The 13510-nt window shown below is 38.4% G+C and overlaps 2 protein-coding genes across 2 annotated transcripts; one reads left to right on the plus strand and one right to left on the minus strand.

Moving 5' to 3' along the window:
- Positions 1-706: 706 nt before the first annotated feature.
- Positions 707-5486, minus strand: LOC149008452 (uncharacterized). The gene is made up of 5 exons (XM_089166661.1): positions 5342-5486; positions 5135-5220; positions 4528-4672; positions 1909-2051; positions 707-1810 (listed from the first exon to the last, which is right to left on the minus strand). Exons 1-5 carry the CDS (start codon positions 5435-5437, stop codon positions 1012-1014), a joined length of 1269 nt encoding a protein of 422 aa, XP_089022787.1. The 5' UTR covers positions 5438-5486; the 3' UTR covers positions 707-1011.
- Positions 5487-7928: 2442 nt separating this feature from the next.
- On the plus strand, positions 7929-10500 carry LOC149008453 (uncharacterized). Its single transcript, XM_089167240.1, has 4 exons — positions 7929-8429; positions 8480-8854; positions 9493-9594; positions 10447-10500. Exons 1-4 carry the CDS (start codon positions 7929-7931, stop codon positions 10498-10500), a joined length of 1032 nt encoding a protein of 343 aa, XP_089023366.1.
- Positions 10501-13510: the final 3010 nt, after the last annotated feature.

Raw genomic sequence — 13510 nt, forward strand, 5'->3', positions numbered from 1 at the left:
CCAATTATCTTTTTTTTTTTTTAACTATATACTAACAAAATAGGTTAAATAATTTAAGGGACATTTTGGTTCTTTCACGTTTGAAATTGAATATATTTAACAGCAGCTAACAGTGTTAGTTTAATTGGAACCCACAAGTAATATATTGCACTGGAGATCCAACATTAATTTATGGTCTACTAAAGAGACCCATACGTATAAAAATAACAATTTGGCTGACCCCAGTGGTAAAAGCCCAGTGGAGTGTAGTCCACCATTAATGGTTTGTCTTCTTCACAACGAATACATGTTTATGCAACTCATTTAGGATTCAATTGAAAAGAAGAGAAATTGAATACCTTGGTTGAAGCTTCTCCATAGGCTGGTTCTCGTTGAAATCCAGCAATCAAAGTCTTGAATTAGTGTTACTTAAATTCCAACCACAGCAAAAGAATTTTTCAGAGAGCAAAGCTGGTTGTCTGAGATTTTTCCAGTAGAGGAGAAATACCAAAGGGACTGCCAAATTGGGAAGAAGAAGATAAAGAAGACCTGGGCGAAGAGCTTTACGTTTAAACCACTTGGTAAACTCCATTGGAGCTGAAACTATATGTGAGCAGACGCTGGAGAACAAAAATTCAGCCCGTTGAACTTGATATCTACCAAGGTATAAACATGAAATTGAGCAAAGTTCTGAGTGGTCTACCGAAAAACCAATTATGTCCGAAGGTTCAAACAAAATGGGGAAGGAAAAATACTTCACAGTTAAGAAAGATGAAACCATGATAACAAACTTATAAGCTATTCAATTCAAGGCAAGGTGCCAGAGAACGGTAGGGATTTAAAACGGAATAACAAAAGCAACTTCATGAATGAGCATACATAGAATAGCCAATGCTATGACCTATGATTTTAGCATAATCTTCATGTCAACTAAGGAAACCACCAAGGAAACCACCATTAAATCTTCCAGTCTTCCACGTACATGTGATATAATGAACAGTTAACAGTACAACCCAGTTCCACAGTCTGTTTTCACGTCTTTTTCAATTTGTTCTGTAAATTCCTAATTCTAATACTTGACCTTCTGCAAATGGAGTCAGTGGGTCTTTCTGTTTTTTTGCGGCTTATCCTACGTTTTGGAGAAGGCTGATCTATGTTCCCTTCAAGGCCATCGCCACCGAAACTTGAACTGTTACCACCAGACGTTTTGTCTCTACCATATCTTGCAACATTCAGATTTGTAGTGTTGGAGCCACAAACAGTTCTCTTCTCATCTTTCCGGTTGCACTTTGAACTGTCCAACCTCTTAGGAATGCATCTCTGCTGTTCTGAGTTACTGCTACCTCTTCTCTTACACACTTCCAAATTGCAGCCGGTACCATCTTCATTCTTTTTTGGAGTCGAATTCATCACCTGCAACTCTGCCTCAAGCAGGTTTACTTCTGAATTCTCCTGCAATATTGAATTTTCAGCAACAGTGGTGTCATGTGATTTTATGGTGGAGTTCCCTTCTAGAACAATTGTTTCAGGCTTATTCAAACCCTCATGTTTGGTAGTTATTTCTTCTGATGTAAATAGTACTCCCGTTCTTTCTACGGCATTTTCTACACCAACACAATCCTTGCCAATCTTTTGTTTGTTTCCAATCCTAGCTTCCTTACATCTGCTAGTAGTTTCCTCTTCTGAGCAGGTCCAATTCATGGATGCACTGGATCTATTCAGATACGAACGAATTGACACGCCAGGAATTTCAGAACCATTGTTACTGAGTTTTTTTAGGATATCATTCAAATAGCCTTTTGCTAGCAAGCAACTGTCAGGGATACCTGGGCTGTTCATTAAATGGTCACACATTTTAGTAGCTGGAAGTTCATGTAATGATACCCAGGCTGGAAAATAAATCCTCATGGAAGTCCCTGTAAGTGATACCTGGGCCGGATGTCAAATGAGGGCATTGTTTGTTCATTAAAATCAGAAATGCTTGTTGGAACACCTCCAGTGCATGTATCAAAATATTGAGTAATGTAGTCTTCCCAGTAATAAGGAAAGCCAATAAGGAAGTGATTGGGTACCTGTCAAAAACAGAAGTTAGCATCCAAACTTCAGCAAAGGACAGGGCACATAGAACTTCATTATGTAACTTCAGTAGATGTATCAACATGGCCATAGGATTTAACAGCTTGACATTTTCCATCCAGCAGGTTGGCATTCAAACACTAACTTGGACTAGAGAAATAATCCGAAGAAAGAGAAGGAATAGAGAACATCCATGTATTTTACTCTGAATCCAGCATCCATGCTAGTATTTTACTGTTCCAACCCCGGTGCACAAGGCATGCTCAGGTAGCTGGGTATAATAAGTCTATTTTAGTAAAAATGAGCTCTCTGGGGACACATGCATCAATCCCATTATCAATATCCCTACTGCTTCAACACTGGCCCAAGGCAAGAGCCAGTGTCTGAGCAATAACTGGTCAAGTTTGATAAAATTACATTTATAATTGGCTCATATTGGTTACATCAAAAAAACACCACATTCAATGCGAGACATAAATTGCAGAGAGTGTATGTATTTGATTCAGCATTCAGGTGTAGCCAGCAGTCAAACTACTGCACTGCTGAACCACGCTAGCTGCAAGAGAAGCGCCAAAGTCTCAACTATAAGCGGGAGTGAGAAGTGCCTAGCAAGAAAAGCTGATAGTAGACCACCCTATATAACACTACATTAGCCCAAAGGTGGTCATAGATCAGCTCAACTGCAGGAGTAGCCTTCACTTTCCAGTTGTTGGAAAGAGAGATTAACTCCAGCAATATCTCCTACCTTGCTTCTTAGGTTATTCAATTTCTAGGCAAGGATGGACATCCAGTGAAGCTGAGAAATTAGTCAAATTACAAAATTAAAAGTGCACCATTCAGCATTAAACACCATAGCTAACTGTGCTGCCAAAACTGGTAAGAAATGCAGGTTCAAGCAGTAAGGAGTCGTATGGCCCATTCTGATTTATTAGGGCAACTTTCTTTCTTGGCCCTAAATACAACACCAAATTAATCTAGTTATATGAAGGTAGGAACAGGATGTGATGGAGGAGATAGAACCTCAAGAAAAATGAGAAGATTGGAATTTTTTATTAAGTTTTTTTCACGGCGCCCACTTAAGTTGGGCCTAAATTCTTGACTACCCACTTAAGTGAGAAAAATTCCAAAACTGCCCATTTTTCACTTTTTTGAAAATTCCGAGTTACCCATGGTTACTTTTCTATTAAATTTGAAATCGAAATGACCATTTTGGCTATGGGTGAAGGGAAATATAAGTTTTTTATTTTACCAAACATCACTTAATTTTTTAAATCTACAAAATAACTCCCAAGGTTTTGAGATTGAAAAGGCAAAAGGATTCTACATGGCTTTGAACATCATCTACGAGACTTGAATGCGAAACCAAGATGGCTTTCTTAGCTCCTTCTGCCATTCTCTCATCTACCCTAGTTCCTTCTCGTGCAAATCAGCAAAGCCCATGGCTTTTGTGGTCCCTTCCAAACCATTCTCTCTTCCAAATCGAATAAAATCAGTAAGACGGTCAGGACATCAGATCCATTAGTGACAAATTAGATCGGTGAACACCCTAACAAGCTTCGCTTTCTCAAGCTTAAGTTTTGACGCAAAAGAAGCATAAGCGAGCGCATGAGATCCGTGGCCCTCTGCTTGCTTCCTGATCTGATCCACTTGTGGTTTCAAGGGATCTGACTTCACGGCAAGCACGGATCTCACTTGCATGTTAATAATATTTATTCTTTCTTTACTGCCTCCTGCGTGTACTGGGTATACATGAACACTGAATCATCATTTGTTATGTGGAGGTAATCCTAAGTTTGGTCTTTCAAGTTGTAGTTCTAAGATGAAACTAAGGTTTTTGCTCTAGAATGTGACAAAATGAGACTTACGTCAGCAATTGGAGATTTGAGCGTCGATTATTTTATATCCTTAGGAGAAGTAGTAGTTTGTCCATTCAAGCTTTCAGACTCCATGAGATCAATGATGCCGGTTGAAGGATTTGCAAGGTATATGTTCTGTTGTAAAATCAGCAGGTTTGATGGTAGGGACAGAGCATTTGGAAGAGTCAGGCCTGCTTAGGATTTTAATTATTCGACAAACAAAGGGATATTTTAGTCAGTTGACCACTAAAATTTGAAAACTAACGGTCAAACCTTTGAAAGTTAACAGTGGGTAGCTTGGAATTTTAAAAAAAGTGAAAAGTGGGCAGTTTGGAATTTTTCCCACTTAAGTGGGCACTCAAGAATTACTCTTTTTCATTTCAAGAGTTGGAATGATATACCTGACCACCTAGATTTATAAACTCTATACCCAGAAATAAACTATCCCAATAAAAGAGTGTTTGTCTAGGGTAAAAAACTGAATGAATAGATTAAGTTAATTCTACCAATGTGCAGCAGAGGTGTATAACAAAATACAGTCTAGATAAAATTATATAATATAAGAAGATAATACATCAACCGTAACAAAAGCAAGATGAAAGGAAAACTAACATACCTCCATTGAAAAACCATTCTGGATTGTGCGGCACGAATTGATAAGGCCCTTGATTGCAACTGTGATGCCATCTGACGTTTCAAGAGTAAAGGTATCCAACCTTTTAACAATTGGTGCAGAGGAGAATACTCTAACTGCATGCTGCCTGTTGTACAATAATAAGTGATAACTTTCAGAACATAGATACATATAGACTCTCCATTCAGAATTACTAAAGTAACAGAACCAGGAATGGAAACATCAGCTAGTCTAAGATGGAAATAAGAAAATGAGCCCAAACTGCAGCTGTTGTAGGATATTCTTCCATGTAAGTTATACAAAATACAGAAACCTCAAAATGATGCTCGCCCCGCCTCTAAGAGGCTGAGACAACACTTGCAAAATAGAACTTCTGTTTGTGATCCATTAATTCTCTGAAAGTGTTAATTTTTCGGTAAACTGGAATGTAATAAACCCTAACCGTCTTTTCTGTTTCTGATCTCATTTCTCCTGATTTCTACTAATAACCTAAATCAAGAGAAAGTCACGAAATTTATAATAAACCTATAATTTTAAATGAGTAAGAGAAGGAAAACCCTAGAGGCAAGAGGTTTAACGGAAACCCTACTCTCTGGTAGCGATCCCTCCCACAGCTAATCTTTTTCCATGGAAATCGCGATCAGCTTTAACCAGCCACCAGTCTTGCAGATAGACCTAAAGATAATAAAGAATGAAGAAGAAGAAAAAAAAAGCGCCCAAGTAAGGATTGGAAGAAGGACGATTCAAACTTACATCTAAGAAATTTCCAGAGACGAGAAAAAGGAAGAAAATATACTGTTTTGAAGAATGTGTGAGAGATCAACGTAGTGTTGCCGGTGCGAAAGGATTGATTGGAAGACTTCGGATTAGTAGCAGGAGAACTCGTCGCCATTGGAATTGCAGTGACGAAGCTCACATCTCCATTCTCCGTCTGTTTTTTGGGATTTGGCGGGAATAAATAATTAAATTGGACGGAGTATCCAGAAATATAGAGTTAAACGTTTAACGGTTTAAGTTTTGGATGACAATTTACATTCGAACCCCTGAGGTTTGGTGTGGGTCATTTTGAGTGTAACTCAAATAAAATAATATTTTATATTTATGTTTGTATTCAAATAATAATGAATCAATTAAAAATACGTCATTATTTTTACGATCAAAATGCCTTCACATCTTTTTTATTTCTTTTCTTCAACTTATCCAGATTTTCTACCTCTGAAACTGGTTCAAATTGGTCGGATCAGTCAATGCCATTTAATCTGCTGAATGGTTCTACTTCTCTTCTTTATTTGTTTCATGAACGATTGTTCTACTTTTATGGGAGAATTTTAGTTTCCCGAGCCTGTCAATCAGATATATTTTAACAAGATCATGAACTGGAGAAACTCTTCATGGTTTTTTGAATCTCAATGGGCTCCTCTAGGTTTACTGCTAGGGTTAGAAATCGATGAACGAGCGCTGAAGATATGTTTGTTGAACACTTTTTGTTTTCATCATTTTATTTCATTGCATTGAACGAATAAAAATTAGCTTTCTTTATTGTTTGTGGATTGAGAGGAACTGGGATCGCATAATACTAACTCTATATGAAAGTGTGAGAGGAATTTAGGTGGAATCTGAGATGTAACAACTAAGACTGAAGAGTTTTCCTTACCCATCTCTAGAAGCTGAGACTAGCGTTTCCTTAACCATCTGCAAAACCTATAGGGCTTGGGTTAGTTTATCAATTTTGTTCCTGCTTAGATCTTCCATAGATATTTTTTCCCCTAGATTTTCAGCAACATTACCACTCCTCTTTGACCATTGTCTCTCTGGATAATGTATTTTATTTTTTCTGTATTGCAGAGTTCAAACACTGATAGTAGCTGAGAGTTAGACTCTTGTTTTTATCAAATGTTGTGTCTTTGAATCAAGAATTTTTGCTTATCAAATGACGGTGGTAGCTTTCCAGAACTCCATAATCACTTGTTGCCCTGGAATGTGGTTATCACCTTGATTTTATGTGTAATTTTATGGGTTTCCTTTTGGAGTTTTCATCTCAAGATAAATACGGGACGAAAAGTTTGTGGCTAAGGCACTTATTCCATGTGTTTCTTCTACTCAGACTAGTAGTTTACCTATTACTTGGGTTTCAGGAATTTGTGGGCCAAGATCAGATCTCAAAGGCACAGGTAGACACCATGAAACTCACGTGAAGATTGGGTTCAGTCCTTTCTTTTCATCTCTAACTTCAGTAATTTCAAAAGATCTCTGGGTTTGTCTTCTTTCTTCTTTTGTTTTATTGGTTTATCCTCTTATGGGTAACTTATTTTATGGCCTCTCAGATCGATAAGAGTGAGGATAGTTGGTTTACTGACCATATATACCTGACTATACTGCTACAATCCCCCATTTCAAGATTGTTTAGAGTTTAATTTAGTTAATCTCTCTTTGATGTGCTCCAATCAACCCCATGCGGGTATTGCCTTGATTTTAGGTCAAAACAACTTAATGTTGTCGTATGCTCAATTTACCATCAGAGTTCTGGGAGGACTGACTATAGAGGGGAGGGGATAGCTTTCCATGAGTGGAATCAAATACAGATTAAGGGCATGGAAGATGATACCTGCTGATTTTTCAGGGTATTCAGGAGTAATCATGATCTCATACAATTCCATTAATTGGTTTTAATTGTTGAAAATTAATTTTAGGTGTATCCACTGTCAAAGGAGGAGCCACAAATTTCATGCTATATCAAAGTGTAATGGACTTCTATGAAATTGGATTTCTTTATGAAATGTAATGACGATTAAGGAGACAAAAAATTCCAACGATAATGTGGTAAATTCGTTAACATTGTGGAGTTGTGTTTCCAGAAACATATTTTACTGAACACTTGCTGATGCTAGATATGTTTCCAGAAGCAAGTTTGTCAATCATTTTTAAAACCGTTTGTTAGGCAGAAGCATGAAAAAGTGTTTTTGGTGTTTGTTGAAGTAGTAACACCAGAAGCATCACCAAACAGAGCCCAAGGCTTGCTTTCATTTGTGTCTGGTTGTGGAAAAAGCTTGTGTTGAAATTAGGGTATTAGTTCGTCCGTCATTTTCTTTGTGGGAAGGTTTTGTTGATTTTATAAGGTTCGTCCTCTAGTTCAAAAAGGTTCTTTATGACTGATGATCTTCAATTACAGATCCTAAAATCCTTAGTTGCAGCTCAATATCTTTTAACCTCGGATGCAGCCACCTCTAGTTCTGTTTCAGAGGCAGGTTATGGTGATTGTCAGCCCTTGTCCAATTACCAGGCTCCCACTTTTGCCAAATCCATTTATCCATTATTGACTGATCTACATGATATCTTCACCGATATCCCCATTAATTGGGAGGGCTTTGGCTTATTCACAAAAGATGCTTTCTGATGTGGAGGAAGGAAAAATTGTTGACACAAAGCTTCTTTCTGAGATTCACAACTTCCAAGTTGCAGTTGAGGGGCTTAGAATTGCTCATAACAGTATGGGTCGGCGCCCCATTAATAAGATGCGGAACAATAACAGGGATCAAACTCAGTTTGCAGAGCTTTCTTCTGATGAGAAGTCTGATGTCCTCTTTGTGCTAGCACTTCGAAGCCAGGCTAAGAAATTCAGATCTATTGTGGCAGTAGTTGATGCAAGGAGGTTAGCTGCACTTAGGCAACACTGGAATACGTCAGTGTCTCGGGATGTTGCGCATTTAGTTGAACAGATTTTAACAGAAGATGAATGCGATGAGGAAATGTCTACTGCTGGAAATATGGAAAGAAGAAGACTACTGGCAAACAAACCAGTTGTGGCAATTGGTGCAGGAGCAACACCTGTTTTGGGAGCTTCATCTCTCTCCAAAGTTGTCCCTGCCTCAACATTTGTGAAGTTGGTTACATACAAAGTGCCTGCCTCACTTAACTCCTTATAGCTCAATCCCAGAAGGCAGTTGCAGCTGCTTTAGGCAAAACTGTTGGTTCATCAAAAATAGTACTGCCTGGATTTGCAACTTCTGGGGCCAAGACCTCTGCGATGAAGGCAGCTACATCTGCAGAGAAAATCCGTACAGTGACCCATAGTCTTATAGCATCTGCTGAGCGAACCAGCTTTTCCACTATGCAGACAGCATTTTATGAAATAATGAGGAATCGAAGAGTCCAACCAGTTCGGGTGATGCCATGGGCCACTTTTACGGGTAGTGTCACCACATGCACAGGGTTGCTTATGTATGGAGATGGGATTGAATTTGCTGTTGAGTCTCTTCCAGTTGCCCCATCAATTGCCAATTTGGGACATGGACTCCGAAGTCTGCACCAGGTGTCTAAGGCAGTCAGGCAATCAAATAGCTTTAAGATTCAGGAGGCCAAAAATTCCTTGATGCACAGGTCTACAATAAATAAACCAAAGGCTTGATGCACAGGTCGCTTTGTATGGTGGCATTAATCCTACAGTTTTATTCAAGCTTCTGTGTCCTTTACCAGGATTTATCCTAGATGCTACTGTGTGCTCATTCCCTTTCTGATATGTGTGGCAGCTTGGCCTTATTTTTCTCTTCACTGGTTTCCTTTTATGTTACGTGAAGTCCATAATCAGACTTCTATGAGAAGTAAAATGTCTGTCAAAGACCACCTTGATTTTCTAGGGAAGCAGGGAGCTGCTCTTTTCATGAGCCTTTTTTAGCTATCCAACAGCTAGAACAACCGAAACCAACAAATGGGAAGAAAATGTAGCTCAACGAAGCAGAGGAAAATATATTGGATTTATTTAGATTTCATCTAATAAATAGTCCAAGAATTGAACAAGATTCAGAAGCACTGACGACAACCTTAGTGATCTGTTAGAAGCTGACATGGACCAATGGATGTGGGAAGTTAATTTTTTAACAAAATTATTAGTTCTGTTATATGAACGATTCTTGCTATGCAGACTAGTGCCTATGCTTCAATTGCTTACAGATTTACACTGCCGAGCTGAAGGAACTTCAGAGGAAAAGAGAATGCATTTTGCAGGATCTTAATGATGCAAATATTGACTCCCTCAACAGAATGCTTCAAGAAGTAAGTCCTGGAATTGAGAGTGCTACTGAAAAGATACTTACCGATGAAGAGAATTTGAGAAGTGGAGAACAGAAAATATCAGGAGAAAACACAATTATATACCCTTTTTGTTCTACTTCCTCAAGATCCTAGCTGAAAAGAAACAGTTGAAAACCATTATTGAGAAGGCGAAGCAGAAATCGGGACAGATTGGGTGATCACCTTGTTGGAGCAGGAAAGCATTATTTTCACTCTTGCATTATTCTGCATACTCTGCCTGTTTAACTGATGTTGAAACTAGGACACCTAAATTTGCCTCCAACTAAGCCCTTGAGGCTCATTATTTTTGTCTTCCATGTAGTTTAGTCTTGAGATGTAAAGACACAGTAAGTCATGACAGCCTTGGAAATACAAAAATGATCTGCCTCAAGGGCTTGGTTGGAGGCAAATTTAGGTGTCCTAGTTTCAACATCAGTTAAACAGGCAGAGTTTGCAGAATAATGCAAGACAGCCTTAGAAATACTTCCAGTTTTTTATTGACATCTGATATTTTCATCTCAATTGCAGTCTAAGATTACGGGAATCTCTTTCATCTCCCTATGAAAGAGATGACTATTCTCGCTTGATAGAATAAAGCCACTACCTGAACATGCCACCCTGAATTGCTGAACAGTATTGATTACCATCTCTAGTCACACATATACACACACACCCCCCTAACGTCGAGGAAGAACATGGGTGTTATTGTACAATGTACATTTCCAGCTCAGTTCTCTAACTGCCCAAATTACCTCCCAGAGATACATAGCCAGTTTGTTCTGCATCACAAACTCATCATTAACGTCTGCATAATGTATCTGTGACTGCATACAGATCAATAAATGGCGAATTGAGCCTGTGCTTCTTGATGAAACAGACAGATTTTGACTCCTTGAGATGAAAACATCATATAAGATGCATAACATTCACCTGATTCCAGTAAGGGGATCAATCCATTTTGTTTAAGCTCTATTCAAGGACACATTTGTAAGAATGTATTTCATTAACATGTATCATCTGTTTACAATTTCAATTACAATTTGATGTATATCATTGTCAGTATCGAGTGAACTGCTTAGAATCTAAAAAAAGAAGGGAACAGAGTTTGTATCCCAAGAGACTCTCCTCCAGAAATCTGCACTAAGCAAACTGCAAGTATTTTCATTTAGTAGACTGCATACGGAGTGTATAAGGCACTTAAAACTGTCATCTGCCCAGGCATCCAAGTAAAGCAGTTTCTACTCTCCAGTAGGATTGTAGAAATCTCGCACACACTTAACCACTCCTCAACGAACATAGACTTGCAAATTGCGGTTCCCTTTTCCTTTTGTAGCACCTGTCGAAGCTGGTAATAAAACAAGAATCAAATTGGAATCAACAGACACAAACTCTAAGAAGTATAATTGCAGAAAAACAATTCATAAATTAGACAAGGACCTTAAAATGTCTGGGAAAATCTTTATTAGTGGATTTTTTTGGGGGGGGGGGGGGGGGGGTGGAGTGGGACATGAAAGATGATATTTGAAACCTTCAAAACAGTTTGTAGATCAGAGAAGCAATTTAATTTATCAGCACAAGGACAACACCAAGCTCTTATGTCCAAGAAGCCAAGATTAATTGATAGCTAGCAGAAATAAACTAGAAGCATCCTATGTAATAACTTAAAGAATAAATTCTATAAAAAAAAATGGCAAGAACTAGTTCTCCATCACTGAGACTAAAACAAACAAATGTGAAGTAGAAGTAAAGAACACATACTGAGAATTGCAAGATTTTCTTTCCTCTTCATTACGCCTTGATGATGCTCAACATTTCTATTTCCTTGTTTCTGATGTTTAGAGTCTGTCATACCCTCAAGCTCCTGAGCAAGGAAAGACCCCAACCCATGGTAAACTTCATTCCACACAATCTGCTGTGCTCCAACGTTGACGAACCTCAGTGCTTCCAGGTCCTTCCTTGAGTAAGCGATCTTTGATCTAGCACCCCCTTTCAGATAAACATTTCGTGATTCACTCGCAAAGCTAAGCACATTTTGATTCCCATTTGCATCAGAAACCTTTTTCATGCCTTTGACCCATCTCTTGGAAAATTTGTCCCTCTTTCCCTCTGTTCCATCTTTCTTCACATACATCTGTCCTCCATTTCCCTTCTTTCCACAGTAATATCCACTTCCAACTACTGAAGGACCCAACATAACAGGAATTATTCTACAGTCACCATCACTTCCCACCATTCCCTGCTTGACTTTGACGTCCCAAGCAGGGTTGTCCGCATTTCCTGCTTCAAGAATGAAGCCCAACTCAGAATCTATCAGAGAACGCATTTCTTGCATACCCAAGAATGTATCCGAGCTTTTCCCACATTTCGTTGCGCTATTGATCACTCCAATGGGTTTTTGAGGTTCCAAGATCGAATCACCAACCATTTTCTTTGGATCTTCAGAGATAGAGTCCAACCCATCTTCAGATGGTTTCATGCTGTGGTCGCTTTTGTCGAATTCGTGAACTTCAGAAAATAACAACACTTCTTTCTCGATGTTCACAGGGTTATCAACACCGTTCACTGAGAAACTGAACGAGTGCTTGAACTTACCCTCTACACCATTCTCCAATCCAGATATGGAAGCCGTCCTTTCTTCCTCAATTTCTTGGTCCTTTTCGACCAAAGACACAGTCATTTGCTCCTTGTCTCTAAGAATGGATCCTCTAGACACAGAATCCAACTTATACCAGGAACTTTCAACGTCACATTCAGCCACTGAAAAGACTGTTTCTTGCTCTCCCTCAAAATCGATAATTTCTTGAACCCACGAACCTCCCATCCGAACGTCAATGCAGGATTTCCCAGAGACAAAATCTGAATCGTAAACCCTCGCCATTCCAGTAAACTGAAGATCTTCAACGCCAATTGTCTTGGAAAGATCAAGAACAACCGCAAAGACGAAGAGGCAAGGCTACTTAGCAGGAGCAGAGTGTGTAAAGAAGAGAGACTAGGATTGTTTTTGTCCTTCTACTTATAAGTTTGTGTTACTGGCCTAATGTACATTCGAAAAATTCAAAATAAAGAAAAAGCCCTGAGTCACCCCCTAATACTAACGCGACCCCTGATTTGCCCAATTTATCAGTTAGACCCTTATTATTATTTTTTTGGTAGAGATCCTTTATTATTATTATTATTTTTTTTTTGTAGAGATCCCTTATTAGTAACTCAGTTTTTAATCATCTATTTTCAATACCTATGCATCCTAAGTTTGAAAATTCTATCCATGCACCATAACTCCTCAACTTCATTAGGATTTATAATTAGAAGAGGAAGAAATCATAGACTATAGATGAACAAACACGGCTAGGGTATGATTTTTTGTTCAAGGTTATTATTATCCTTTTTGAAATAATTCACTTGCATTACAGTTGGTAGTGAACTATGATTTCCTAACACCAGCGTTTCTTTGATTTTTTTTCACCCTAAAAGGGTCTGATGGATAAATTGGATAACTCAAATGATGACACTAATTTTAGGAATAACTTTAGGGAGTCCGGATAAAAAATTTCCGATAAAAATGCAATAGTGCCGAAGGCTTCTACGCAACCAAGTTCAAGAGTGCAATTTTCCTAGGTTGAGATCTTCCTGTGTCCTTCTTTTCTTTTCTTTTCTTTTATTTTCTTCTTCTTCTTCTTCTTCTTCTTCTTTTTTTTTTTTTTTTTTTTTTTTTTTTTTTTTGTTGTGTAAATAAGACATTTATTGAAGATTGGAGCTATTACAAACATTGACTTTTTCATCGCACATCTAAAAAAGCTAAGGATTGGTGTTATGCCAAAGAGTCAGTAGCTCAACCGAGAGGGCCACCTTAGCCAATGAATCTGCAATTAAGTTGCAAGACCTTTACAGTCAGTTTTGG

Source organism: Hakea prostrata, chromosome 8, assembly GCF_041222555.1.
Source record: "Hakea prostrata isolate BN-2017 chromosome 8, UWA_Hpros_2, whole genome shotgun sequence".
Lineage (NCBI taxonomy): Eukaryota > Viridiplantae > Streptophyta > Magnoliopsida > Proteales > Proteaceae > Hakea > Hakea prostrata.

Excerpts from the sequence above, each read along its gene's own strand:
- LOC149008453 (XM_089167240.1), top strand. The coding sequence starts at position 7,929 with ATGCTTTCTGATGTGGAGGAAGGAAAAATTGTTGACACAAAGCTTCTT. Across the intron at positions 8,430-8,479 it reads CCTCAACATTTGTGAAGTTG|AAGGCAGTTGCAGCTGCTTT; the intron begins GTTACATACAAA and ends GCTCAATCCCAG. Across the intron at positions 8,855-9,492 it reads GACTCCGAAGTCTGCACCAG|ATTTACACTGCCGAGCTGAA; the intron begins GTGTCTAAGGCA and ends AATTGCTTACAG.
- LOC149008452 (XM_089166661.1), bottom strand. The coding sequence starts at position 5,437 with ATGGCGACGAGTTCTCCTGCTACTAATCCGAAGTCTTCCAATCAATCC. Across the intron at positions 4,673-5,134 it reads GGAGGGATCGCTACCAGAGA|GCAGCATGCAGTTAGAGTAT; the intron begins GTAGGGTTTCCG and ends ATTGTACAACAG. Across the intron at positions 1,811-1,908 it reads TCATTTGACATCCGGCCCAG|CCCAGGTATCCCTGACAGTT; the intron begins GTATCACTTACA and ends TTTAATGAACAG.